Source organism: Ischnura elegans, chromosome 6, assembly GCF_921293095.1.
Source record: "Ischnura elegans chromosome 6, ioIscEleg1.1, whole genome shotgun sequence".
Lineage (NCBI taxonomy): Eukaryota > Metazoa > Arthropoda > Insecta > Odonata > Coenagrionidae > Ischnura > Ischnura elegans.
In genome coordinates, this window is record NC_060251.1 from 79,142,072 (window position 1) to 79,169,861 (window position 27,790).

The following is a 27,790-nucleotide window of genomic DNA, read 5'->3' on the forward strand; positions in this document are numbered from 1 at the left end:
GATTCGATCACACGGAGAGTAGGAAGGGAAAATGAAAGAAAATCAGAAGTATTTTGAAAACAGCGCGGTAGTACACGTCGCTACTCTGCTACTTTTTGTGATATATTTTAAACTCAGGTAGGTGTTATAAAATTATATGGATTTATAATGTTTTAAAATGAGTAGGCACCATTGAATGCTATAACTATTGACGTGCTGACCAGGAGACAAGAGTATTTTTTCTGTGCTTAGGTAATACGTTTAGAATGAATTTCAACTAATTTTATTTTCATCTGTAATGTCCCCCACCCTGGACACGATACTTGGGGGTTTTGGGATGTTAGTACCTATAACATGGGCAGTAGCTCTCGAGTGGCTATGAAGGTTTGGGAACTTAGGTTATGCACTTCTATTCCGGTATTGTCCGACAGCTGTGACTAAATGGATGAATAGGGGTGAAGGCCGCCGGCGTCCCGTCCCCGCTCGCCTCTCCCGCGCCCCAAATGCACCAAAAGTTTCACTAAGTGCGTCTTTCTTCGTTAGTCTTACTAATATTTGTTGTATCAGCATCGTCCAGTGAGGAACAATCACGAAGGAATTACTCAATTACCTGCTTTCCAGTCTGTATTTCTTATGTTAGTGTCATTCCTCGTCTTTTGCTGCTGTCAACAAAGTTTTGGTAAATTCTTTCGCGAATCTCTCGTCCGTATGTATAATAAAAGGAATATTGAAATTCAAACTAGAACTTTCATCCATAGATTTTTAAATTCCACAGCGCTAAGCTCAGATATAGCCGAAGGAACTGGAGTCTCCCTCCAATATATCATCAGCGGGTAGTCCTTTATGTCGATATTAAAATCCAGCAATTAAAAAAATCTCGGATTGGTCGCCAAACGCATCCTTGCAGAAACGCAAATTGGGTCCCTAGATTACCTTCCCAACGTTTATGTCGCAAATCCAAGTCAGCATAGTGCAATTAGCAAATAGACCACTGTAAGGGATGAAATACGATTTGATGCTTTCCCAGAGAATGATGTGGGTAAACTCTTTTCGGGGTTCAACAAAATTTATCCCTTAGGATGAGCCCCCAGTCAGAGCTTGAAATGTTGGCCATTATGGAAAAATGAACCCGGTGGGAATCCCGAGAAGAGTCTACCCACACTGCAACGGATGTTGGAATTATGCTTATAGCAAAGGGATGATGCCTCCTTTTTGGGCGGTATTTGCTTGGTACCATCATAATCAAATCCTTTTTAATTCTGTGTATCTAATTTTCACTCGGAAAGGAATCGATAATCGCAGATTTTATAACTTTTGCTAATCCTCCGACGGGGGAGGCAAACCTCCAAAAGTGGGACCCTGTTTCTTCAAATAACACCACACATTCCCCTCTAAACTTGTATTGGTAAGTCCTCTTCCCTTTTTTCATCAGACAAGAGTATAGTCTTTCATTCCAATAAAATAAGGCCCTTTGATGACACCTCTCTTTTCTTATTCACAGTAATTAGCATCTTTTTCTGTCTACGTAAGTAATTCTGGTACATTAGCTTTGATGTATCTTACGAAGTTATGACTTCTGCGTCAGCTAAAGTTGCGGGCAAAGTTGGAATTGCTGTTGCTTGGTTCTTGCATATACCTCTATCACAGTTGGCAGACGCGTTTTCCCCGAAGAAGTTCCAATTTGAGGTTATAGTCCTTAATGTTTATTTCATGAGGAAAGTAGAGATACATATCGGCTGATTTCTCGCCAGTTTAATTTTCTTCGGTTGAATTGATGAAGAAAATTTTTGATACTATTTTCCCGTACAAGAATTGACGATGATGACTCAACGCTCTTCTATGATTCCCTTTTTTCCTCAGTTGTCGAGTTTATTTAGGGTTCAATCCAGCAGCCATCATCTTTCATTTCGTCAGATTGTCTCTCAAAATACTTCTTCATTGTGGGAACCTTATGCTCCTCCATGCCCTTACACGCAAAAATATCGCATAATTTAAAATGTTCCTTTAAAATTGTTTAAGTTATATACTGCAAAAAAACCCTACTTTTGGCCTCTTACGATTTTCCGTAAGTTTTAGTACTTCCTGTGGTACCGCTAAATCCATTTTGTCACATTCATAATGGAAGAGAAGCACGTCACCATAGTTCGCACACCTTCATAGCCACTCGAGAGGCGTCTTCATAGACCGTAGTCTCCTTTCCTGCGTGCGCAGGTCTAAAAATATTTCATCACTTCTCTAAAAGTTGGTAACATCGATTTTTTTAACGCCGACGAGGCGCCAAATAAGGGACAAGTCGTCTCACTACGCATGGTTTTTTACCTTCTACCATCTTCTGATTTATATTATCAAAGATAAACGACCTCCTAGCAGCATGCGCGGGATGAATTTTGCTGTATTAGAGGCGTGGGAGGGGGAGAAGCGAGCGTGGAGGGGAAGGGATCGGCCTGCGGCTCTGGTATCCGCGACGCTGCGTGGGCGTTGGAATATTTTCTTCGCCGACGCGGACTCATATTAGGCATTTTGTGGCTAAACGGTGGCAGATACGTCAAAATGCACGAAATTTTGTTCTAGAAGAGTAGTAACTCGGCTAAATCTATAGGAAATGACCATTAAATATTAAATTTTTCGAATTTTGACCCTCCCCCCCTAAATTGCATTTGAGCGAGGGTCAGGGGTTCACGTACAGGTCTCAAATTTTTCAGGCCTTATTTTTGATCGGTCCCACAACTTTTTTTCATTGGGCCAGATGGATTTGAAAAAAATCGATTTTTGCGATCCGCCCTAATGGGCAGGTCAGCTGCCACGCACGCATGGATTAGCAAGCACGGCTGTTGGGTAATAATTATTAACATGGGCGTTATCGCCCATGACTCGCTATTTTCGCGATTACATTGTATTTCTCGTCTTAGATTTTCAAAACTTTTCATGTGGTTCAGTCTTCAATTTGAAAATTAAAAGATATGAACACAAAAATGGTTGACGTAAAGCAGCTGACCAAAGGTGGCCAATTTCAGAAATGAGACTGAGGGCAGTGAGCGAAACCAATGTGTTTTCAGCTATTTTGTGAAGCGAATACTGATGTGTATCTCAGTTAGGGGCGCAGCTAGGAATTAAGGCGGCGGGGGGGGGGGGGGGGGGGGGTTTATGTGCAACTAATACCGGAGTGTGTGGGGGTATGGAATACTCACCAGGATAAGCGGTAGATGCGAGATTAATTCATGGCGGAATTTTAAGATAAACCTTTATCTTTATCTTTATCTTTATTCATCCACGGCGAGGATTGGCCCTCGCGGATGCTGTATACAACACATTTATGAAAACATTCAATACAACGAAACATACAAAACATGTACATTGGATTAAAACATTAGAAACACATACATTACAAAGATTACATTTAAATTTACATTTAAAATAAAAGAGAAGAAAAGTCCAGCTCAAAATACTCATGAATTGAGTACAGTGGATAATTGCACAGCCACTTTTCCAGCACATTTTTCAGTCTAGTGATGCTCACTGATCTGGCTTTGCTGGGTAATTTATTAAATAATTTTACTCCCAAATTGTCAGACTGGTTGTTGGTCTTAAACAGCCTACAGTAATTAGTATTTAGGCTATTTTTAGCCCTAGTGTCATGAGAGTGGATGGTGGATCGAATGGGGTAGGTATGTAAGTTATCTTTAATGTGCATAATGCTGCGAAACACTAAGAGGCTGTAGATGGTGAGGATATGAAAGTTTTTAAAAATTGGCCTGCAGTGGTCACGGGGCCCAGCACCACTCAGAATCCTCACTGCTTTTTTTTGCAGTTTTAGAATTTCTTTGGTTTCTTTTGCATGTCCCCAGAGTCGAACACCATGGGCAAGAATACTATGAAAAAAAGCAAAATAGGCTAATCTCATGTACTTTACATTGATACAGGTTTTAAGTTTCCTCAATAAGTACAAAACCCTAGAGAGTTTTTTGCTGACTAGGAAAACATGTGAATTCCATGTCAATTTAGCGTCAATATTGAAGCCTAGAAGCCTGACAGGATCATTGTTTAGCTCAGTACTTTTAAGACAGCATGTAAGATGTTGTGTCTTACCATTGTTCAGAAAGAGATTATTGGCTGTAAACCAGAGTTGAGATTCTTCTATTGCCTTTTTTGTAAGAAGTCTGACTTGGCTAGGAGTATTGCATTTCTGCACCAGAGTGGTGTCATCTGCATATATCATGCAGTCCATAGAAAGATTGTAAGGTAGGTCATTGATTAGAATAAGGAACAAGAGAGGACCAAGGACGGACCCCTGAGGAACTCCATGTTTCACTGGAAGAAAATCAGATTGGTTACAATTTACTTGTACCATCTGCTTTCGATCAGTGAGGTAAGAGGTCATGAATTTCAGCTCACTGTTATGAAAGCCGTAGTATTGGAGTTTTTGCAGGAGGGTAGCATGATTGACGCAGTCAAAGGCAGAGGTTAAATCACAAAGTGTGAGTGAGACACATTTACTTATTACGATTCAAAATGGTGAGTTTTACAGCTTTCTGAGGGATATTTTATTAATCCTTACACTATTCTTTTAGTAATATCAATCCATTGAAGTAAAATGGATTAAACTTAAAAATTTCTCTGAGCTCTGGGGGGGGTTTAACACCCAACCCCCCCCCCCCCCCTCGCTGCACCACTGATCTCAGTTGTGAATAATGGATGATGTAATTTTCTCCAAATCCGACATTTTGGAGTTCAATAGGAGACTTCAAGAGGCCCATCGTTGAGGGCTGTGAAGTGAAATGCTGTAATCACGTATTAGAAGTTGTCGTGGTTGAAGCACTGGAGTATTTGGTTCTTGTAATGGGCTTTTACATACAAACAAGCGTTATTAATGCCATGTCACACAAGATACACACCTTTCGGAAGAAAATTGGCACTTCTTTTTCCATTTTATGGTATAATGTTAGACGATTTTAATGACCATCTTTTGCAATATATCATTATTTTAAATCATCAAACAATATGATAGGCATCTCCTCACGTAAGCCATCCGTCCTCAATAAGCTTATATCTGTTGTTTGAAGGCTGTGAATAGTGACCCAACCGAGGGGCGCAGCTATAGGAAATAAGGCTGGGACGGGTTTAAGGCTGGGAGGGGGCGTGGCATACCCGCCAGGGTAAGCGGGAGGTGCGGGGCCCTCGCCAGAAAAAATTAGAATAAATAGTGAGTTTTAATGCTTTCTGAGGGATATTTTATAAATCCTTACAAAATTCTATAAGTAATATCAATGCAATTAAGTAAAATGGATTTAACTTAAAAACAATTTCTGAGCTCTGTGGGGGGTTTAATCCCCCAAAACCCTCCCTCGCTGCACCATTGATCCCACCTGTATCACTTAAGTGAAGGGAATTCCCTGCTAGAAACCCTCATTGACGTAATAATTAACCAATATCCCTTTGTCCTGTTACTCCTGATGATTCCCTATGCCATACTATCTTGCTATTTATGTTAGAAAAAAATGTAAAACTGTAAAACTCCATAAACAAGTCCTGCTACTCAGCCTACATTAAATATACAGATGCGTGTCATTCGTGCTACTTGGGCATAATGTGCATGCTGCATTTTGGTATACTACTACGAGTTATTTTTTGATCCTAGCCGCTTCACATCATTCTCAGTTGTCACCAGGGGCGGATCCAGGATTTCTTTCTGGGAGGGGCACAAGCAAAGCCGCATCCAGGATTTAGTTCTGGGGGGGCAGAAGGATACCTCATGATACAAAAAAAGCTCAATGATAATTGGACCGTATTAAAAATGTTGCATATTTTTTAAGGGTCTGGGGGGGGGGGGTGGGGCACATGCCCCTGTGCCCCCCCTAGATCCGCCTATGGTTGTCACGATTCTAATTATTTCCCCAACCGTAACTTTCCTGGCTCATTGGATAGCTGAAAATTCACTGATAGTTACAAAAAAAGTGTACAACTTTCCGTCTGCATTACCTCCACTGGCATTCCCATACTTACGCGAACATCTTTTAAGTAGGCATTAAATAATAAATTGTCGTTGTCATGCCCTTTATATATTTCTGTATCTGACTCCATGGGGCCTGAGGGGGCCCGAGCCCCCTCAAAGATTCGTTTGGGGGGGCGGAGCCCCCTCAATAATTCAAAAAATCAATTAATTTATATTATGCTTTGTGAAATCGCAAAAATATATCGGTATTTTTTATTTCCCTTCTTTGACGATAGTTACCTTTTAAAATAATTCAATAATGTGTTAAAACAAATAATTATAAGGTAGTAAGCAAGTTAACTGAAAACAAGTGGTGTGAGTCGTGATGGTGTTACGGTGCTGCGACAAAATTTGATTTTAACCTCTTCCCGGGGCAAGACCACGATATGGGCCCCTTCAATATTTTTTATAAGTCGGCGCCCCTGTGTATGACCCATTCTAATTTTTACTCAAGTAAGCTAGCTAACTCTTGCCCATTCTCAAGACGTGCTTCCTCTTCTTTCTCAAATTTAGGGTTTTGGGGAGTCTATGTAGGGAGACAGCTTTTGTCTCACACTGGTTGGTGCAGTTATAAACGCCGCACGTTTTGTTGCTCATGAACTTCTCCTTCTATGTTTTTCATCATAATGCTATTGATATTCGGCTAAGAGTGTATACTGGCATAGTGCTGGCTGGCTATCGTTTCACATGAACAAACGTACTAACGCAACTGATCACCTCTATTCGGCCATGCCACCTAGTTTAGTGCTGCCACCTGGATTCCCTTCCGGATGCCAATAGCGTTTTATTTTAAAATAATGAGCTCAAGTTTTTTTCATTCCGAGCATTTGATGTTATTTTCTCCCCTAAGGAACGTTAGAAGTTAAACACAGGATTTGAATACAGAAACATACTTGGGACATGGAGCATCAATTTGATGCAACTTGTCAAATTGATGCAACTTGTCAACTAACAGCTTGTCAAATTGATACTCCACGCAAATTGATGCATCTAAACCATGTGGTAACAGCAGTTAGACTATAGTTTGGATGCGAGAGCAGAATGAGGATGCAGATATGCTTTTTCAGCTTATGGGGCGAAATGACTCATGACCAACAATGTATACTTCTAGGTATGGTGGGAAACTCCCATCCTCCTAGTGTTCACAGGCACAAGGTTGGATCTTTTGCATACTCATGTAGTATGAATAATAACAATAAAACTTTATTTTGTCCCAAAATATTTCAAAAATATACAAGAGACAACAAAAAAAGTAGGAAATTAATGCATTATATTAGTTCACAATTAATTCATTATTTAAATTGCAATGGTAATCAAAGGCCCTGAATAGCGTAGTGGTCTGGCTGGACCAGTGGTTAACTCGCAGCATTTCCCTGTAACACTTGTCGAGATCAGCTGAGTATAAATGACTGCCAGTATAAACAAAACAAGTAGGCGATTTCACCGAGATGAAACTCTGTAACGGAGGTATTCACGCAAGTCTCCCGCAAAACCTTCACATTCGAGGTGAGCACCGAACATACACTCTGTGTCGTGGTTAACGTGGTACAGACTGCCATTGAGTCAGACCAGAGTTTGAGTCAGACGTGGTTGCTTAGGACATTTTTGTCGCTGGCGGCTATTAACTCCCTTCTGACCCGGCGGCAGGGGGTCATGCGGTGGGGATAGGGTAAAATGTAACTACATACTTTCCAGGGGCAGATTTTTTTTGCGCATTTTACGAAGTTCGGCGACAGCAACGTGCGAAAGTGCTTCTGGTGGCGGAGGAGTAGCTTGCCCACGCCCACTTGTATAGCTCGTGGCCACGTAGAGTCCCAGCCAACTAGCAGCTGGCCAGTGGCTCACATGCTTTAAGCTGTGAGTGTCGTTGGAACATTTAAACTGTGCTCAGCACAAAATGTACGAATTTTGCCATTGAAAAGGCAAATTTGTGTAAAAATATCATAAAAGTCCATTCATCGCATCTATGTTGCATTTATTTTCGCACATCGCATTTATCCCATTTGCGATTCTCCCGCATCTTCGCATGACTTATACATATGTACCTTCCATGAGGACCAGACCAGACATTGACAAGAAATTGATTTGAATTGACTAGAGATTGATTGAAATTGTTTTCAATTAGGATATCATGGCTAAGTAAAAGACTTGTTCATAATGATATTTCACATTAACATTTTAACAGAATTAATATCTGTATGGAGTTAATTTGTGCAGAAAAGTTTGACTGAGTGCAAGTAGGGGAAGTAAGGCCCTGTTTACATAAAAGCTTTTTTGGGAGGTAGTGCATGAATCTCTTGGACTTTTCAAAACAAGAAATGAGGGATTTAAGGTGTCTAAAATACTGTTGTAGGTATTTTTAATTGCTTTGAACAAATTTCTGTCCTCCTTAGTTGACTTTTTGTCGCTGGCAATTATGTAAAATAATATAATGGTATGTAATTTTTTCATATTTATAAAACTTAAGGTTTTACTAATTTAAGTTACTTTAAGTTAATACTAATTTTAATTACTAATTATAGTAATTGCCCATATTTGTACTACATGTGCTATGTGCGATATTGCATAATATTGTATTGTATTACATAATAAATAAATAAGTAAAGCCCATTGTAAAGGACGAGAAATAGCTGAAAAGCAGTGAAATTCTAAACATGAGCTCATGATTAATAATAAATGCCATGGGAAAAAAATTCTCCTGGACCTTCAAACACAATGGGTATTTTATAAAGGTAAAATTTTTCCAAATTTATTTAATTTTTCAACTTACATTTTTATGATTTGCTTAACATTGAATATACACCCAGTCTGTTTGGTGTTTGAAAAAATCAATATACCAATGGAATGAATTGTCACTCAGTTTATTTCATAATAAGGCTAGAATATCTGGCAGAGTAATTATCCTTGTCTTATTTTGTACCTACTAAAATTAGTAAAGATGAGTACCTCTTTAATTGCAATGAAAATAATTTTTAAATCCACCTTAATTTCAGATCACAATGCAAGAGACTTCACAAGGAAATACAATGGAAATCAAAGATCCTTGAATATATAGAAAATGAAACGATTCAAAACAAGCAAATACAATTCGCATCAATTAAAAATAGGTAGGTGACTGGTATAATAGTCCGATCTAAGAATTACCATTTAACCCTGGTAAATGCTTTTTATAATTCTCTGTTTATTTTAGATTTCAAGCGGAAATGAATTTCCTCGACAAAAGAAGAATATGTATCAAACGTGCTCTTGATTCAGTGCCTGAAAATATTGATCTCTACAATAAACTTGCAAAAGACCTGGAAGAAGTTGAGAATACTTATGCGATCGCTCATATTATGAAAGAGGACAAGAGTGATTCGGAAAGACTTCATCATCTTTTGGTATTTTTAATAATCCCTATCAAAAGTGAATTTAACCTAAAACACTATCCACATTGCAAATTCTTGATCATATTATGTATTAGCAACCTTGATTTTTAAAGAGAAGGTTGACCTAAACCATGGATATTCAGCAACTATTACAAAAGCACAAACTGAAGCAAACTGTGACTGACAGAGGGTTAACTATTGTGTATGGTCCAGATTCAGAAGTTAGGGTGGCTCACAGAATCAGGGCGGTCAGGCATTGGGTGAGCCGTAAAATAATTCGGTTCATCGCCCCCCTCGTTCTTCAACATGCATGCAGAAGAGATTATAAGGGTGGTGTTTTAATACTTGAATCAAATTTAATCAACTAGCAGCACACATTACAATTAGAAACATTGACTTACATCTCTTAGCTTCCTACCAGGTGCCAGCCCGTACACAAACAGAGGGCACATGAAAACAACTGATGCATTAATTATGGTACAGACAGTTTGATCAGAGTTCTGTAATTTTTGGAGTCAAAGAATGGTCATCAATATTTCAATCAATGAAGCTCTTGAATGATGAGACATTGATTAGCCAGTGACCAAAAGTTTGCAGGCACTGGTAGTTGAGTTAGATTAAGTATGAACAGAATGTGGCAAGCCAATCAATTATAAAAGTTAGGAATTTGATAATCAACAAGCAATAGGAAAGTGAGGGCTAACATAAGAGTAGATTCACAAGCAGAAGAAGGTGGAGCAGTTCAACTCTTTAGGTAGCATATTAGAAGAAAATGGATGCACCGTTAAGGGTCTCAGGAACAGTGGTGCTGCGAGGGGTGGGTTTTGGGGGATAAGACCCCCCCACCCCCAAGAGCTAAATGAAATTTTTAAGTTTAATCCATTTTACTTATTTGAACAGTATTACTTATAGAATAGTGTTAGGATTAATCAAATAACACGAGTTCCTCTCGCTGATACGTTCAAACTTCTGGAGGAGAAATTTGACAGCAGGACAGTAATGCTATTCCATCATAAGCTTACATCCACCTTTTTTTAAGTGCAACAGTAGCTTCTATATAATGGCAGATAGAGTTGCAATGGGATTCCCTTTGTCACCAGCCATTGCCAACTTTTATATGCAGGGTTTTGTAGAGAGAGCCCTTTCATCTGCTCCGTTACACCCTAAATGCTTCCTGAGATATGTTGATGACACCTTTATAATATGGCCTCACAGTCTAGATGCTCTTCACACTTTTTTGGACCATATATGAACGACTAACACCCAAACATCAAGTTCACTATGGAGATAGAGCGGAATGAAAAGATTGCCTTTCTTGATGTCCTCATCCACCTAAAAGAAAATGGCAAACTGAGTCATAGTGTCTTTCGTGAACCTACACATACAGATTCTCTACACTGCTCCCCTATAGGGCAGTAGCGGATACAGAAAACACTCAATGGGGATGTGCCAAAGGTATTTGAACAACCGATACTTTTATCCTTATGAAAAATAATCAAGTTACATGCAAAGTTAAAGAAAGTATGGTTTTAACTGGTTATATACGTACACAAGGCAATGCCATCTTATGATATAAAAAAGTTACAATTGTGGTTTTGCAATATTTGGCAATGAAGGCAGCCCCACAAGGCGGGGGCGTAGCGTACCCTCTGCCCTATTAGTATTCACCACTGTCATGGGGCCCTAGGCGATTGCCGACCAGCCGACTTGGCCAGACCTCCCCTGCAGTTGTTGCAGAATGTTTTAAGTTGCCCCTAATAAGCTAACTCTCTTCTTTTCTAGGAGACAAAGAGGAAAATATTAATTTCAGACCAATGTAGACAAACAAAAAGCATTTTTGAGCTCAATAAAAAACAACCATTTCAGTATTGCCCTCTGGAAAATTTTATTGAGAAAACTCCCATTGAAGATGTATTGTGAGTATTCTTCTTATTGTATACTTTTAATCAATATTTTATAGAGCTTAATTGTTCAAAATTCTTCAATTTTTCATCTTGCAGTTGGAAAACCTGTTCCCCTGACCAGATAAATAAATTAGATGAAGAGCTAATTATGTTGGAGGGCATTTATCCTCTCAAACCTGTGTAAGTACTCCTCAATAAAGTAAATAATTTGAATTCTTTGACTTATTGCTAGTGATATTTGTCTATTCCCAAGCATCATAATCTTATGAAGAAATAGTTAAACATATATTGTAAGTGCATTTGGAAATAATTTTGAAAAGATTCTAGCTCTCTCTTTTTAGGGTTAAATTTTTTCCATTGTTTCAAAATTATTTTAACATACCTAAGTTTCAAATTTGTCTAACTCTTGAATAAGCCATAGTGTCATTCTTTAAAATTGTTTAAAAATATGCTGCAATAATTTCATCCTTCTTTTAAAATGATTAATTATTATATGTATTAACATGATTCACACATGTTTCAACTTACAAACTGTAGCAAACTTAGAAAATTTAATTTTCTGATATGTACCTCATATAAACTGCGAACTGAACTTGAAGCGAAAAATAAATTTAAGCAACTGGTTAGTATTAATCAGCATGTCAAGGAAGTGGATATGAACACTATACGCTTACTGTTAATTTTCTTTATAAGATTGAAAAGCCAATCATCAGTCTGATATAACCATCGTTGTCTTATACAGCACCGCCTTTCATGGAATACTAGTTAGAGTCAAAAGGCATTGCGTAGTATGGAAGGAATAGAAATTTTATTGCATTTAAATGCAAATAAAAATTAAATTACCCTCAGCGGAAAAACTGTTAAAAATAACTGTTGAAAATTTCAACAGTTAACCCTTTCGAGACAGCGGAGTTTTCGTCTAGCTTGACTGCTGTACCGAGCCCCAAGAGACTCTTCTTTCTCGTGGTACGGAGCATTTTTGGAGGGCATTCGTAAAGAAGGGTCTCGCTGAACCTTTTTCGACCCCTCCACGGTGGGACTCCGCATTATCTCGGACTCCGAGAGTAGTTGTACTCCCTCCTTTCCGGGTTTACGACCATACCTGCGGCATTGGTTCGCGGTCAACGCAGCGGCAATGTATTTTTTTAAATTTAGCTTTTGGCAACACGTATACCTTTTCCCGCGCGTCAAGCTGTCGGTTGCCGTTATTTCTCTCAAGTTGCTAGGAGCGAGGTGAGCGTGGGTTTTAGCATGAAAAGATTGATGGCATAAATATTTTCCCGGTACTTCGACGTTTGTTAACGGCAAGAATTAATCGAAATTAAGGTGAAGGGGAGAACGAGGTCGGTGGTGGTGACTGCAGTCATAATTGGAGGTAAGCGTTTTAACTTCTTTGATGTCATGTTTATTCCTTCCATGTTTAGCCATGAGAACGTTGACATTGAATTCGTGTTTTAACCCAAGCACGTTTAAGGATTTCAAGCATCTTTTTCGGGGGTCATGCAGCCAATAACGAATTCTTCTTTCAACGCGTTGGCGACTGCCGTCCACTTTTCCTGCCTCATGGATACACCGGACGAGGAGGATAATACACCGACCAGTCATCAATGCTGCGGATGCCGCGCCGTCCGTTAGTCATCCTGCGGAGGACCGGACTCAGTGAGCTCGAGCGGGCTTTCGAAGAAATAAGGAATGCGGGTATGTTTCGCTATAGTGCAATGTATATTTACTGCTCATACTTATTAGTTACTGCATAATGTTTTGGAATCTTACGTGGTTTTCGTTTGGAGTTCACACATACCCTAAGTAACGAGTCATCGCTTCGTTTTTCATTTAACTATGATGCAAAGCGCATGCTTCCTCAGTGATAATTTAAGTTTTGCTTTCTATAATTTGAATGGTTCACATTAATGCACCATATAACTAATAAGCCAAGTAAAGGAGAGTTTTTCATGTGCAATTTTGCTAATTTGATTTTGAGTTAAGTCGTTTGTGACTCATCAGTCATGTTTCTTCTCTATTTCAGGAGCATCTAACTTCCATGACTTCTTTCATTTGGAATATTTTTGTATGTGCTTTTAACAGTTATTAATTTATTGATGTATTTTCATGTTCTAATAAATTGTGTCTTGAAAAATGTTGTGGTAATTGCAGTTATAATAACTATTGTTGATCGCAATCACCTATCCACCCTTTATCTTTTATCATGCATGCAAAATTGTGGGAGAAATCTGTTATGTGATCATCCACTGTTGGCTGGGTTGCGCAAGTTGTTAATCGACTGTGTTTCGTATGATTTGACAAGGGAAATTTAATGGATTGGGTAGGGGAAATGTATTCAGCCAAACAAGGGAGTTTCAGCCTGGCATACAAGGGAGTTTCAGCCTAGCTATCCAATGGAGTTTCAGTGTAGCTGGCCAAGGGAGTTTCAGTCTAGCTGGTAGCCAAGGGAGTTTCAGTCTAGTTAGTGGCCAAGGGAGTTTCAGTGTAGCTAGCCAAGGGAGTTTCAGTTTAGTCAGCCAAGGGAGTTTCATTGGAGTAGCTGGAGTTCTTAATTGCACTGCTACTGCACTGCCATCCCTCTTCCAAACTCCACTGGTTTGTTTCAATTTCAATGCAGTTTCAGCTTAGAAGCAAGGCAGTGAGTTTCAAGGTAGTTTCAGCCCAGTTTCAGTCAAGTTGCAAGGGAGAAATTTTTACTTGAGAACCCACTATGGCCATAATGCCTTGCCACAGTACGGCCACAGTGTGGCCACATTGTGGCCATAATTGTTGTGTTGACTGGGTAGTTTATATTTCTTGAGAAATTAACAAATATTTATTTCGAAAATTGACTCTATAAACAATTGTATGACCGCTGTCCCTTACCGCTGAGAGGGGTTATAAAAGACGAAGGGTCCGGGTACCTGCTCCCGGATTCGGAGGGTTAATCCTAAACCCCGAAGCGTTGGGTCCCGAGACAAAGGCGACCTAAACCCACGACCGTCCTGAAAGGGGGAGAGCTAGAAAACGTATATACATATACGGGTTTCGTTTTCTTGACCGGGAAAATCTCACACGTACATATACGCCCGTGGTCTCCCGGGTCAGGAAACGTCCACACGTATATATACGTGTACGGTAGGGAAAAGGTTAATTGGGACCACTATTGAATCCAACAGTAACTGTTAGAATCCAACATTTTTTTTGCTAAGGGTAGAAGTGGCGATAAATTTTGTGTTCCTTCACTTAATTGTTATTTTTTGCATCACGGATTTTTCATTATTCAGCTTGTGCATATTGAATAAGTTAACATACATTTTGTGTCGGAATTGCCACTGTTAAATAATTAACATACATTTCTGAAGATGGATACTTGTATTCACGTATGATACACTAGAGGTTATCTCACAACCTTCATACCCTGCTAACATCCGCCTGCCTCCCCACGTCACTTCCGGTCTCTCAGTCTCAACAAAAAGCACACTCAAAGTTTGAGCGTACACATACATAACAGTACATAAAAGATGCCTGCCGGCGGAGCGGAAGCTTGGCAACACTGTTTTCTAATAGGCCCACACTGTCAAATAAAATGTGGAACTTTCCATACCAATTGCGCTTCAAGGACGCTCAGATTTACCATGATTTCGGCGGGGGTTTATATACAGTAAACTCCCTTTGCTTTGGCCCACAAGAGTAACCAATAGATGGCACTGGGGCAGCTCACCACTCACCTACAGAATAAATAGACAAGGACACAAGAATGAAAGGAAAGATACACACTCACACGGTAGCTGAAAGATACAGGAACCTGCATTTCGAGACACGCTGAGCCCAAGTGAAATAATCCAAAATGGCCGATACACTACTTCATTCATTAACACAATGCCTTTAGCTCAAACATAAAAATAAATTCACAGGTAAGGAAAGAGAGCAATAGGAACATATAATAGAAAAAGAATAAGGTCATCGGTGCTGTAGTAGATGGAAAAAGCCAGAAAATCAGAGGGTAAAAATGCACCTGAATGGGAATTGAACCCAGAACCTCCCGGTTGCCGGTTCCCAGCTGAGTGTGTATATTTGCATTCATTCTTGTATCCTTGCCATTTATTCTGTTGGTGAGTGGTTAGCTGACTCAGTGCCATCTATTGGTTATTTTTGTGGGCCAAAGCAAAAGGAGTTTTCTTTGTATAAACCCCCGCTGAAATCATGGTAAATCTAAGTGTCCTGCTAGCACCATTGTTAGAGAACCCAGCAGGCCTGGAATAATCTGAGCTAGTTGTTGCGATGGGGCGACTGATTTCCTATCTTAGTACCTTGGCTCTGGCTTGGCTCACCGATGTGAGAGTGGTATAAATACTCATAATGGAGACGACTTTTATTGTAGCTTACACTGAAATATTTTACACTTATCCTGGGGGATTTGGGGCTGGTGCGCATGGAGGTGTGAGTCTGGGATATAAAACTTACGTGTTGGGAAGTAGGGAGAGGGGGTACTGAAGGTCGGGGTCCTGGAAGTTCCCGGTTCGAGATCCGCAAGAGTCGTCGCTTGAGGTCTACCGCAGTTCCTGCATCAAGGTCCCAAAGAGGAGAGATCCACAGAAGTCCCTGCGATGGTAAAAAGAACTCTTTCCGAAAAACACTAAGCACCCGGGGGGCATAATTTCTACCCTGTATGTACTAGTTCCTGGGGGTGCAGGTGACATGGAGGGGGGTAGGGATGTGGGGATAGAGTACACCAATGCATGGTCTAGAGAAGTCCGAATTCTCGGAAAAACACCTCGGATCCCCACATGGAGTCGAGGTCGAATCCAGGGCGGGAAAAATGGTACCATGCCTCCTTTCCCGCCTCGCAGTGCCACTTCCGCTCACCACATCACCCCCTAGGCTAATAAATCTAAAGGCCTGGTTACACGATACATTAACACGTGCGGGTTAATGTCTAAATGTATGAACGCGAGAATGAATGCCATAATGCACCGTGTAACCACCCAACTTGTGCGAATGCATGAACGGAAAATAGAACCTGTTCTAATTTGGCTCATGCATTCACACATGTTCTGTTCCGGTCCACCAAAATCATTCACGCAAACGTACATTAACTTGTACGTGTTAATGAACAGTGCAACCAGGCCTTAAGGGGAGGAGGGAGAAGGGGGAGGGGTGGGTTTCATTGTGCTCCAGACTTAAGTTAATATTCAAACAATTCAAACAACAGACATTTCAAATAAGAAATCACGCGAAAACAAAGCAATTTGCAAACACAATTCACAAAATAAACAATAAGAACATACAGGGCCGGATTTACCCAGCACCCCTTCTCACTTGAGCCCCCCCCCCCCTCCCTGATTTTTATGATAAGGCCACTCGCATGAGGTGAAGTTCGGGAAAAAATAAATAAACAGATATACGGCTGTCAGCATAAGTTTATGCTTGAATTTTTACACAGGGAGAACATAGAAATTTCAATTTACAAAAACAGCCCATTTACATTTAGAGCCCTAGCGAAGAGGGCACGTGCAGGCAGACGAAAACCACATAATAAGCCTTCTGACGGCAGTGCCCTTTGCGGTGCCACTAGTACAGATCATTGCTGGTTGCCTAACAGAAGGCGCCCCTTGGCACGTGCCTATTTTGCCTCAAGGTAAATCTGGCCCTGACAACATACAACATGCTCTTTTACAGCAGTTTTCTCATGTGACACAATCATGTAGATAACCTTTCATCTTGCTCCTTTTCAACAAATCTGTTACGGATGGCCATACCATGTATAATATAAAATCACTCCTTGCCGTGATACTCATTAAAATACTGGCATCATTAAAATGCTCTAGCCTCTCTACAGTCATAAGCTTGTGATGACAGAATTTCTCAATAATTACCAAAATGCATTACATACAGGTATTTTTGAATAATTTAATGCGTACAAGTTAAATTTTTCCGCAAATTATCACTTAGGTATTAAACCTAAAATTGGTGAAAATTATGGAAAATTAAGTAATTAAAATTTCTTCTATGTTGCAATATTGCAAATATATATTTTACTGTGAGTTACTACAACTGAAATTTGTCTTTTTTTCTGAATATTCATTTCCCTCAGCACTAAGCTGCGAAGAGCCATGGTCTATGCCTACAACTATTGCAAAGAGGATATTATAAAGATGGATTCCAATAAACTCAGACACATCGTAAAAGAGGTGTTAATTGTAAAGGATCTTAAAAATGGTAAAAATCACATTTTTATTCATTTGATGTAGACAAATTTTCAGTTTCTCATTGGACGTACTCTTTTGACCTCTCTTCTCTTAGTGTGGGAGAGATTTGTATTGACATAACTTGAATTCTAATAACAGCGTTGGAAGCAATTAATAAATGGGCAAAATACTAAATTTCAGTGTCTCTTTTCCAGATGAAGGAGTGGATTGTTGTTCCATCTGCTTGGAGAGATATGAAAATGGAGAGGTAACACGATGCTTACCATGTAGTCATGTCTTCCATTCTGAGGTAAATCATTCAGAAAAAAATGGTGACTAAAGGCAATTCATATCAATGATAATACACCCATGCTTCGCTTAGCGCAAATTCGCTCCTTGGGGAGACATTCCAGCGCTGCTTAGCCTATTCAAATAACCTTTAATACTCCCTTGATAAAACGTAGACTTGCGATAAACAAAATTACACTCATTTTACACATATTAATAGTATTGCTTGCCTCATATTTTATTCTTTGTTTGTATATTTGTCAAAATCCATTGTGTGCAATAGCCAAAAACATTACTGGTCATGCATTTGAACAGCCGACCTACCAAAGTAATTTATCTTGTCTCCTTAACTGAATAACATCAGTTAATTTAGATCATTTCTTTTTTGTGGGCCTTGAAAATTTGACGCTAGAATCAGTACATGTACTCATGTCACCAGCAAACAGAATTGTTTTCACATCATGGAGGTATTCTTGAAGGTAATTCATCTGCAACGTGAACAGTGATGGCCCAAAGATCAAGCCTTGGTGTACACCATGTTTAACCTCTTCTTTATTTGAAGAGAATTGTTCATTAAGTACATTATAGTTAGTATTTGAGTCATAATAATATTTGAAAAATTTGGTATCTACATATTTGTTCAACTATATTTTAGCCAAGTAGGCTAGTCCTTTGATACCATAATTTGATAGGGATTTCAGCATTTTGTCATTGGTTTACAGTATCAAAAGCTTTTGTGAGACCTATGAACAGCCTGCTTGATTATTTTTGCCCAGAGCATTTGTTGTATCATTGAGAAATTCAATCAGGGTTTCAGATGTTGATCTGATTTATCAGAAAGCAAATCCATATTTAGTTGACCCCTCAAGCGTGTTCAACACAGCATATGCATCCTCGCTATTCCATTCCCATGCAGTGCTTTAATTGTAGGCATTTAAACCACCCAGGGTGCTTTAATTTAGAGGCTCGGCAGATTTTGTGCAGACATGAAGTAAAATATTTTTTGCATCTTCATCACTATCCAAAAATATTCCAAAAATATATTCTACATACAGTTGTTTAAATTTTATAATTATGAATACATACTTACAATTTTCAGAGCCGTTTACTTTTTCCTGCTCCCCTTATCCGGTGGTTAATAGTTGACCTGTGCGTGATACTGCTCAAAACAGGATTCTAAGCAGAGTTCCTGGGCAGTTTTTGCATCTATATCTTGTCTCTTTTCTCTTTCCATTTTTTGTGCATTGTCATGGTCTCCACTGCAACATCCATGCCTAGCCAATCAGCTGATGGAAAATTTTCAGTTCCGGGGTATTTCCGCGATTTACCATGCACACACGAAAACAGGTTTTGGTATTCTACTCCCCTCACCCCACCCCCTACTCTCCCACCACTCCTCCCCTCCCGGGTTCTCTTCCCTACCACGCGACATGCACGTACGAGTGGTCTCTTGCACTCTAGCCACCGACACAGTAGGTCCTCTCCGCCATCCTCCCATTTCACCCATCTAGGTAAGTCCCGTCCCACCACCCACTCTTCAGTTTCCTTGGGTCAATTTCTCCGCATTTATGATGTGCAATGTTCTCATTGCAGGGTTCTTTTTCGGGCTGAGAGTTTCTTCTCTCTTGTAAGACGTACTCCACCATGTGGCAGTAGAGTCGAGGGTTCTCTTTCTCTCCCAAGTATGGGTGCCAGGAGCAGAATTTTCTTGTTAATGACAGGAATCATATTTTTTTTATTTTTTTTATCTTACAAAGTGTTGTAAGTTTTTGTTGTTGGGGGGGTGGGACCCATATGTGTGTGATAAGCTAGAGGAAACTACCTGATTGAAGGCAAAATTTTGGAATGGTGAAAATCTTTGTTAATCTCAGAATGACTGTGAAGTATAATCAAATCTTTATGGAAATTAATCTTGTATCTGTTCACATACATCTTGGCAAAAGAGACTGTGATGTACTTTTACTTGGTGGTGCATCCTATGTATGCACCTGGCGCCCTATTAAAAAAAACTCTTTCAACCAAGGTTTTGGGGAACCACCCCATCTCTACCATTGGTGGTGCGTTCACAGGGGAAGAGCAATGCCTGGGAAACAGACTATTTAAGTTTGTAGCTCGTGTTTCCTACAATATGGGAATGCATCATAGTATACAACATACTTTCTTCTTCCAACCTTAAATGTCTTAGTTTGCTGGTTCTGTTGAACAACATGCTGCCTGGTCAATCGCGTACATATCGATATCAGAGGGCCGTCCTTTGCGCTGTTCTAAATTCTGTCCGTGATACTTAGCTATTATTTTGTTCACCAAGCTCATTCTGAATGCTAGGTGATCTTTGTTATTACCAGCCTTACGGTATAAAATGTATGCATTTAACACAGCCGTATTAACAAGTGGTTGAATAATTTCTTGTGCCACACTTTTGTCCTTTTTCTTTCCAGCAAGAACGATTCTAAAAGTTGATCTTATAAATCTATACCGCCCATATGTTTATTATGTATATTCTATTACACACATAGGATTATTTGCCCATTCTATCCCGCCCTTTCGACTTACGGGTTGCATTTGGTCTGAATGCTTTGTAGTCAGCAATGCAACATCGAGTTTATCCTTCCACTTCAAGGCAACCAATTTCCCACACTTTGCTTTCATGGGAACTAAAAACTCCTAAAAAAACTTTCCTAAAAACCCAAAATATGCCAAGGTATTATCTATACACGGAACAGGCAATATTTGTTTTCTCACTAATTCACACACAAAAGGTTGTGAAGGCTCAGCACTGTCCATCTCTTGCCAATAATTTTCTTGAAAATTCACTGAAAAATTAGAATGTTCTTCGCTCTCTTCGGAACTGGAATCCAGAGAGTATCCAATTGAAATTTCTGAAGTCGTATCTGAGCATTCTGCACTCTCTTCTTCCAAAGCGTCAGGCACTTGCTCATAGCACAACTCACGCGAGATAGAAGCCATGGTCAACTAAAGAGGGGTACAGATATGGAGTGGACTCAAGGCAGGAAAAAAAACACCAAAGCAAGCGTGGGGGTGAAAACACCCCAACCCTAAGCCTCAAACATCGTAAATAAGATACCAAGATGTGGGGATACTGGCCGGTCTTCGAGGCTCTGAGAGGCATTGAGTGACAATGCCTGGACGGTCCATGCCTTCGCTATCATTGCCTCGATGAAAGAGAAAGGAAACGATGAGGCAGAGAAGCAGATATGTAATGATGAATCAGAGACGAAAGCATTCAGCATTGCCACACATCACACACAATTGCTAAGAAAGCACATAAACCAGAGCTAGAGTGGAAGGATATCTTTCATTAGCATCCACCAGATGCTGACCCTAGAGGAAGCATTTCTTTCCTGACATCAAGTAGAAAAAATATTCTAAAAAATACGAGAACGCAAACACAGAACACACAGGGGCACAGAACTCAAGTAAAAATTTCTCCCTTGAAACTTGACTGAAACTGAGCTGAAACTACCTTGAAACTCACTGCCTTGCTTCTATGCTGAAACTGCATTGAAATTGAAACAAACCAGTGGAATTTGGAATAGGGATGGCAGTGCAGTAGCAGTGCAATTAAGAACTCCAGCTACTCCAATGAAACTCCCTTGGCCGACTAAACTGAAACTTCCTTGGCTAGCTACACTGAAACTCCCTTGGCCACTAACTAGACTGAAACTCCCTTGGCTACCAGCTAGACTGAAACTCCCTTGGCCAGCTAGACTGAAACTCCATTGGATAGCTAGGCTGAAACTCCCTTGTATGCCAGGCTGAAACTCCCTTGTATGCCAGGCTTAAACTCCCTTGTTTGGCTGAATACATTTCCCCTACCCAATCCATTAAAATTCCCTTGTCAAATCATATGAAACACAGTAAATTAACAACTTGCGCAACCCAGCCAACAGTGGATGATCACATAACAGATTTCTCCCACAATTTTGCATGCATGATAAAAGATGAAGGGTGGACAGGTGATTGCGGTCAACAATAGTTATAACTGCAATGACCACAACATTTTTCAAGACACAATTTATTAGAACATGAAAATACATCAATAAATTCATAACTGTTAAAAGCACATACAAAAATATTCCAAATGAAAGAAGTCATGGAAGTTAGATGCTCCTGCAATAGAGAAGAAACATGACTGATGAGAGTCACAAACGACTTAACTCAAAATCAAATTAGCAAAATTGCACATAAAAAACTCTCCTTTACTTGGCTTATTAGTTTTATGGTGCATTAATGTGAAGCATTCAAATTATAGAAAGCAAAACTTAAATTATCACTGGGAAAGCATGCGCTTTGCATCATAGTTCAATGAAAAACGAAGCGATGTCTCGTTTCTTAGGCTATGTGTGAACTCCAAACGAAAACCACGCAAGATTCCAAAACATTCAGCCGTAACTAATAAGTGTAAGCAGTAAATATACATTGCACTATAGCAAAACCCACCCGCATTCCTTATTTCTTCGAAAGCCCGCTCGAGCTCACCGAGTCCGGTCCTCCGCAGGATGACTAACGGACGGCGCGGCATCCGCGGCATTGATGACCGATCGGTGTATTCTCCTCCTCGTCCGGGGTATCCATGAGGCAGGAAAAGTGGACGGCAGTCACCAACGCGTTGAAAGAAGAATTCGTTATTGGCTGCATGAACCCCGAAAAAGGAGCTTGAAATCCTTAAACGTGCCTGAATTAAACACGAATTCAATGTCAACGTTCTCATGGCTAAAAATGGAAGGAATAAACATGACATCAGAGAAGTTAAAACGCTTACCTCCAATTATGACTGCAGTCACCACCACCGACCTCGTTCTCCCATTCACCTTTATTTCGATTAATTCTTGCCGTTAACAACCGCCGAAGTACCGAGAAAATATTTATGCCATCAATCTTTTCATGCCAAAACCCACGCTCACTGCTCGTCTTTCGCTCCTTGCAACTTGAGAGAAATAACGGCAACCGACAGCTTGATGCGCGGGAAAAGATATACGTGTTGCCAAAAGCTAAATTTAAAAAATTCATTGCCGCTGAAAACAGGGGTCGCTTATATGTCCGATAGATGGGTTCCGTAAGTTGGCAAAACTTACGAAGGGTAGCACACGTGCAGCAAGGGAGTAGTAGTTCAAATTCATGAGGGAGAGGGGATACCCAAATGCTGCAGCAGCTCTGTGGCAGGGCAGTAAAGGCATTCGGCAAGAGAGATTCAGTGGAGTTATTAAGTTGGCCTGGCCTAGGAGCCTACCGTCCAGTTCAGTGTCAGTAGAGCTCATGTGCAGCAAGGGAGAAGCAGTTCAAATTCATGGGAGAGGGGATACCCAAATGCTGCAGCAGCTCTGTGGCAGGGCAGTAAAGGCATTCGGCAAGAGAGATTCAGTGGAGCCATAAATTCGGCCTGGCCTGAGGCAATTGTCCAGTTCAGTATCAGTGGAGCACACATGCAGCAAGGGAGAAGCAGTTCAAAAGCAATGGACCTGCAAGGGATAATGGCATCAGAGTTTCAGTTGAGTGCCCTTTTTCTTGTTGAGGACAAGGCAGTGCAGTGCAGTTACAAGGTTGTTTCAAGGCAGTTTACACACATTCAGTGGAGTTTCAGCCCAGAATCAGCTCTGTTTCAAGGGAAAAATTTTTACTTGAGAACGATTGCAGGCAGATGTGTCTCACAAATATACTCACTAAAAGTACATATGTATATGGAAGCTTAAGAGATAGGAATACCAAATGAAACATTCGGATGCCAATGGTGTGTCACATACGCTCGAGGCATAGCAATCAGATGATGCAAACGCTGTGTCGTACACGCTGAGAGAAGGACCACGGGAATTAAAAGTCACGCTTGAGGGGTTAAAGTTGTATTTATGTTTATGAAATCTAAAAGGAAATTTGAAATGACCTTTGCTCATATCTTGAATCAAAGCTTGAAGCTGCCATATGGTGGCAGAAATCCATAATACAAATGAAACAAGTTTAGTTATTTCCACAGATTCTTTAGAAATGACCGGTTTTGGCAGTTAGGCCTTTTGAAAAGTACATATAACCTGCTATGTATGAGAGATTCAAAGTTTACTGAGATGCCAACGATCATACTTAATACGAACAAATGACAGTAGATTACAAAATTGGCACTCCACACATAATGCATCCAAAAAAATTTATATAGACTGTTGAAAAATATTGCAGTGAAAGTTCAGTTTAACAAGTGCTCATAACCCCCAAAAAATAGCTTGCTACATCAGGCACTCATTATATCCGAAAATGAAGGATTAAGCCCCTCAATTCCCTTATCTATCTTTAATAACCACTTTATTTTGTGTTAGTGTTAATTCACATAGCATAAGATCAGTGTTTGCGTTAACATTAGAGTTTGTACATATATTGGAAATTCATTATTGCAAAACTTCGGGAAAAACTTACTGGAACTCATTTTTTAAAAACTATACATCTGGGGCTGCATATTGCAAGGGGTAGACTTTGCACTTTGCAATTACCATGAAAACGCTGAACAATTTAACGTTCAGTGATTGAAGCAATGTGAAACTTGTGCAGATTGTTCTTGAGATATGTTTCCTTTATTTCATGCTATCCACAAAAGAGAATGGTAGCTTATTTTTATAATTGCAGTGAATTCATTTGCTTTCAGTTCTTGTGTGTCAAGCTTCCATTATTGTAGCTATTCGCCTCAGTAGTTGAAATGTCTACAATATTATTAAGAGTCCATCATAAAAATTAGCTACCATTCTTTTTGTGGATAGCATGGGGGAGAGTTGCCTAAATCGCACCATCATCCTAGACAGTGGGTTCGGGGGTCCCAGGGCGGGCCCCGCAAAGGGTACGCTCTCGAGGACCGGGAACCAAGTCTGAGACTTATACGCCCGTGCCTCTCGAGAGGGGGATGACAGATAGGAACAAAGGATTAGAGGCATCGCCGCGATTAGAGCCCGACGACGCCTCCAGGGAAAGGACGGGGAAGGAAGGAAGGGACGAGGAATCCTGCACCGTCACAAAGGCGGGCAGGTCCTACCACTAACGAAACCAAGCAATACGCAATTAATATGCTACCAATTCTAGTAGATTTCCCTATGAGGAAGGAAAATCTATCGATCGAATCGGTAGATCATCATCCTAGACACCAATGTATTAAATATATATGTATGCAATCTAATGGCTGGATTTGGAACTTCCTGCATCACCAAGCACACCACACTTCAATTTTGGCCACCAGTGTAGTAACAAGTCAGGTGCGTTAAGGGATTATAAGAAATGAAGTTTATTTCGCCTTTTCACAAGAATATTGAAAACAAATAAGTTGCATTTACTTAACTTTAGCTACGTATCATATTTTTTTAGGTCTATTGTGTTTCATTTAGTGCTATTAACAGCATGGTATGATCACTTGTTCAGGCAGAGGAAATGATTTCATATAAAATGGCGGTCGCCCCCAAATCGCACCACATCTCTCTATTCCTGTGCGATATAAGAAGTCTTAAAATAGCTGCCGTTAAAAGACTATTCCTAAGCATAAACACTTCTACAAAAGGCTTTTAAATTTTGTTTCAATTATTGCAGATTTTTTATCAATCAAAAAACTACATCCTCTATTAATGTGAAAGATACGACTCATTTAACTTTTTTTCGTTCCTCCTGTCACGGGTATTTTAATGCACATGTTTGCCCAGTTAAGGGATCTAAAAATAACCTTAAATAACTCCCCTCTCTGCCTCTCATTGTCGTTGAAACATCATCTCCTAATTTTGACTTCCAGTGGTGCGATTATGGAAATCTGTTGCCTAAATCGCACTGTGTGTGTCAAGGTTATAATTTGAATTTTTATACATGTGCTAAATTTGGAATTTACTGTCCCCAAAAACTGTGAGAGAAGTAGACATTCCTCCTCATATTAATCAGAATTAAAAGTTACATTGCATCACTTATTTTTGAGTTAATTCGTTTTTCTAAAAGGGTCTAGCCGGTTAAGATGGTGAAAAGTGCCCCCCGATGTTTTGAAAAATAAAAAATATACACTTGAAGTGCATCAATAAATTATGTGTTTACCCAAAGTTTCAGGCCTTAACAATGGATAATAACCCCAAAAAAAATTAAAACACGATTTTTTGACTACATGTATCTCCAGTTTTTATTTTTGTAAAATCGTAATTTTGATTTTAAAATGTAAATACAATTGTGTTCGACCATCCTGATTTTTTTCAAAATTCTAACACCGAAAACTGAACTCTTACATAAATTTGAAATATTCAAAATTAAATTAAAAAATTTAGGAGACAATAGACACGCCGAAAAAAATATATGTTTTTACCCCTACATCAAAGTATATTCCTAATTTTTTTTCAGATTTTTAAAGTTGGTGGAACACTGTCAAAAACACGAAAAACTGCTTTGCGCCATTTGCATCTATGTATTCCAGGCGGATATTTGAATTGATTGTTGAGAGCAACGATTGTTGATCAGTTTTTAATATTATTATTGATTAAGGCTACAGATTAGCATAAACAATTCCTATCACATTTAGATTAGTCGTAATTATTGGTTATAACCATACTGCTAAGCTTTAAGTTCGTCTTCCAGCTTCGAGAAATACAATGACTGCCGTAAATGTTTTTCTTTTATCTCTCCTGACTTTAACTACCCTTTACGGCAGTTTAATCTGTAGCCTTAATCAATAATATTAAAAACTGATCAACAATCGTTGCTCTTAACAATCAATTGATTGTTAAGCAATGTTCCACCAACTTTAAAAATCTGAAAAAAATTAGGAATATACTTTGATGTAGGGGTAACAACATATATTTTTTCGGCGCGTCTATTGTCTCCTAAATTTTTTAATTTAATTTTGAATATTTCAAAAATATGTTAGAGTTCAGTTTTCGGTGTTAGAATTTTGAAAAAAATCAGGATGGTCGAACACAATTGTATTTACATTTTAAAATCAAAATTACGATTTTACAAAAATAAAAACTGGAGATACATATAGTCAAAAAATCGTGTTTTAATTTTTTTTTGGGGTTATTATCCATTGTTAAGGCTTGAAACTTTGGGTAAACACATAATTTATTGATGCACTTCAAGTGTATATTTTTTATTTTTCAAAACATCGGGGGGCACTTTTCACCATCTTAACCGGCTAGACCCTTATTGTGCCATTTAGGCAACCTTCCCCTATGATGAACATGATATGACAAAAAGGAGGTAATTATTCAGGAAAAATGTTGCTAGGCAATTAAAATTATCAGAAATACAATTTGACAATATAGATTGAATTGTGATCTATTGTAGTAAATTTTTTTGAGAAATTTTTTATTATTTTCCTGACATTTACAGTGCATAAAGGAGTGGAAGAAAAACACTTGTCCTGTGTGTAGAGGATCTTTTTGACCTGGAAACCAATCAACTGGTCGTCATGATAGTGATAGTGATGACAGGTCCAGTGAAGACAGTTATAGTATTGAGTAAAGTACTGACAGTGATTACAATGATAGCGATCCCTGGTGAAAATGAACTGTTCACGAACCGTTCTTAGCCTGTTCACAAACCATGCAAACAGTTCACAAATTTCCGGGGCCGTTCATGAAGTGTTTGGGAAATGGTGGCACACTCTAACCTGGTACACACGAATGGCCCACGAACGGAACGCCTTGTGCACGGCTCCTGCATGGCTTCTGCACAGGTTGCCATGAACGCTGAACAGATTATTAAATTCAAAAGCCCAGCCCATTTCTTCCACAGTTACTAAATGTAACATTTAATTAATGCTATTCGTGAATCACTTTTTTACATAAATGATGATCATGAATTTTAAAAACCATGAGTGCATTATAAGGTATAAGACATTTAAAATTGGGGCTAATGCATTCAAAAATTCGAAAGTAATATTAACTTTATGTGAATGTTTATGCTGAATTGTTGGTGAAATGTGCAAAAATTGCCAAATTGGTATAATTGGGGTAATATATATTAACATTTATAGTTTTAATCAAAGTGTTAATATATAAGTACAAATGTTTTGAGGTTGCTAAGCATTTACGACAATAATTTGAGCAAAGTAAATAAAGTGGTGAATGTGTGACT

General features: G+C 39.3%; 1 protein-coding gene across 2 annotated transcripts; it reads left to right on the plus strand.

Moving 5' to 3' along the window:
* LOC124161046 (uncharacterized ATP-dependent helicase IRC20-like) lies at window positions 1–27,790 on the plus strand. Of its 2 annotated transcripts, none has more exons than XM_046537201.1 (8): window positions 1–117; window positions 8,962–9,075; window positions 9,159–9,348; window positions 11,119–11,252; window positions 11,337–11,420; window positions 17,320–17,444; window positions 17,629–17,723; window positions 27,044–27,790. In XM_046537201.1, the coding sequence occupies exons 1-8, from the start codon at window positions 32–34 to the stop codon at window positions 27,095–27,097; spliced, it is 882 nt and encodes a 293-aa protein (XP_046393157.1). In that variant the 5' UTR covers window positions 1–31; the 3' UTR covers window positions 27,098–27,790. The 2 variants fall into 2 exon arrangements, with proteins under 2 accessions (XP_046393157.1, XP_046393158.1); XM_046537202.1 differs by lacking the exon at window positions 1–117 and adding an exon at window positions 8,586–8,700.

Bases quoted from the DNA above. Each gene is read 5' to 3' on its own strand.
- LOC124161046 (XM_046537201.1), top strand. From the start codon at position 32: ATGAAAGAAAATCAGAAGTATTTTGAAAACAGCGCGGTAGTACACGTC. The intron at 11,253-11,336 runs GTGAGTATTCTT...TTCATCTTGCAG, and splicing joins ACTCCCATTGAAGATGTATT to TTGGAAAACCTGTTCCCCTG. The intron at 17,724-27,043 runs GTAAATCATTCA...TGACATTTACAG, and splicing joins GTCATGTCTTCCATTCTGAG to TGCATAAAGGAGTGGAAGAA.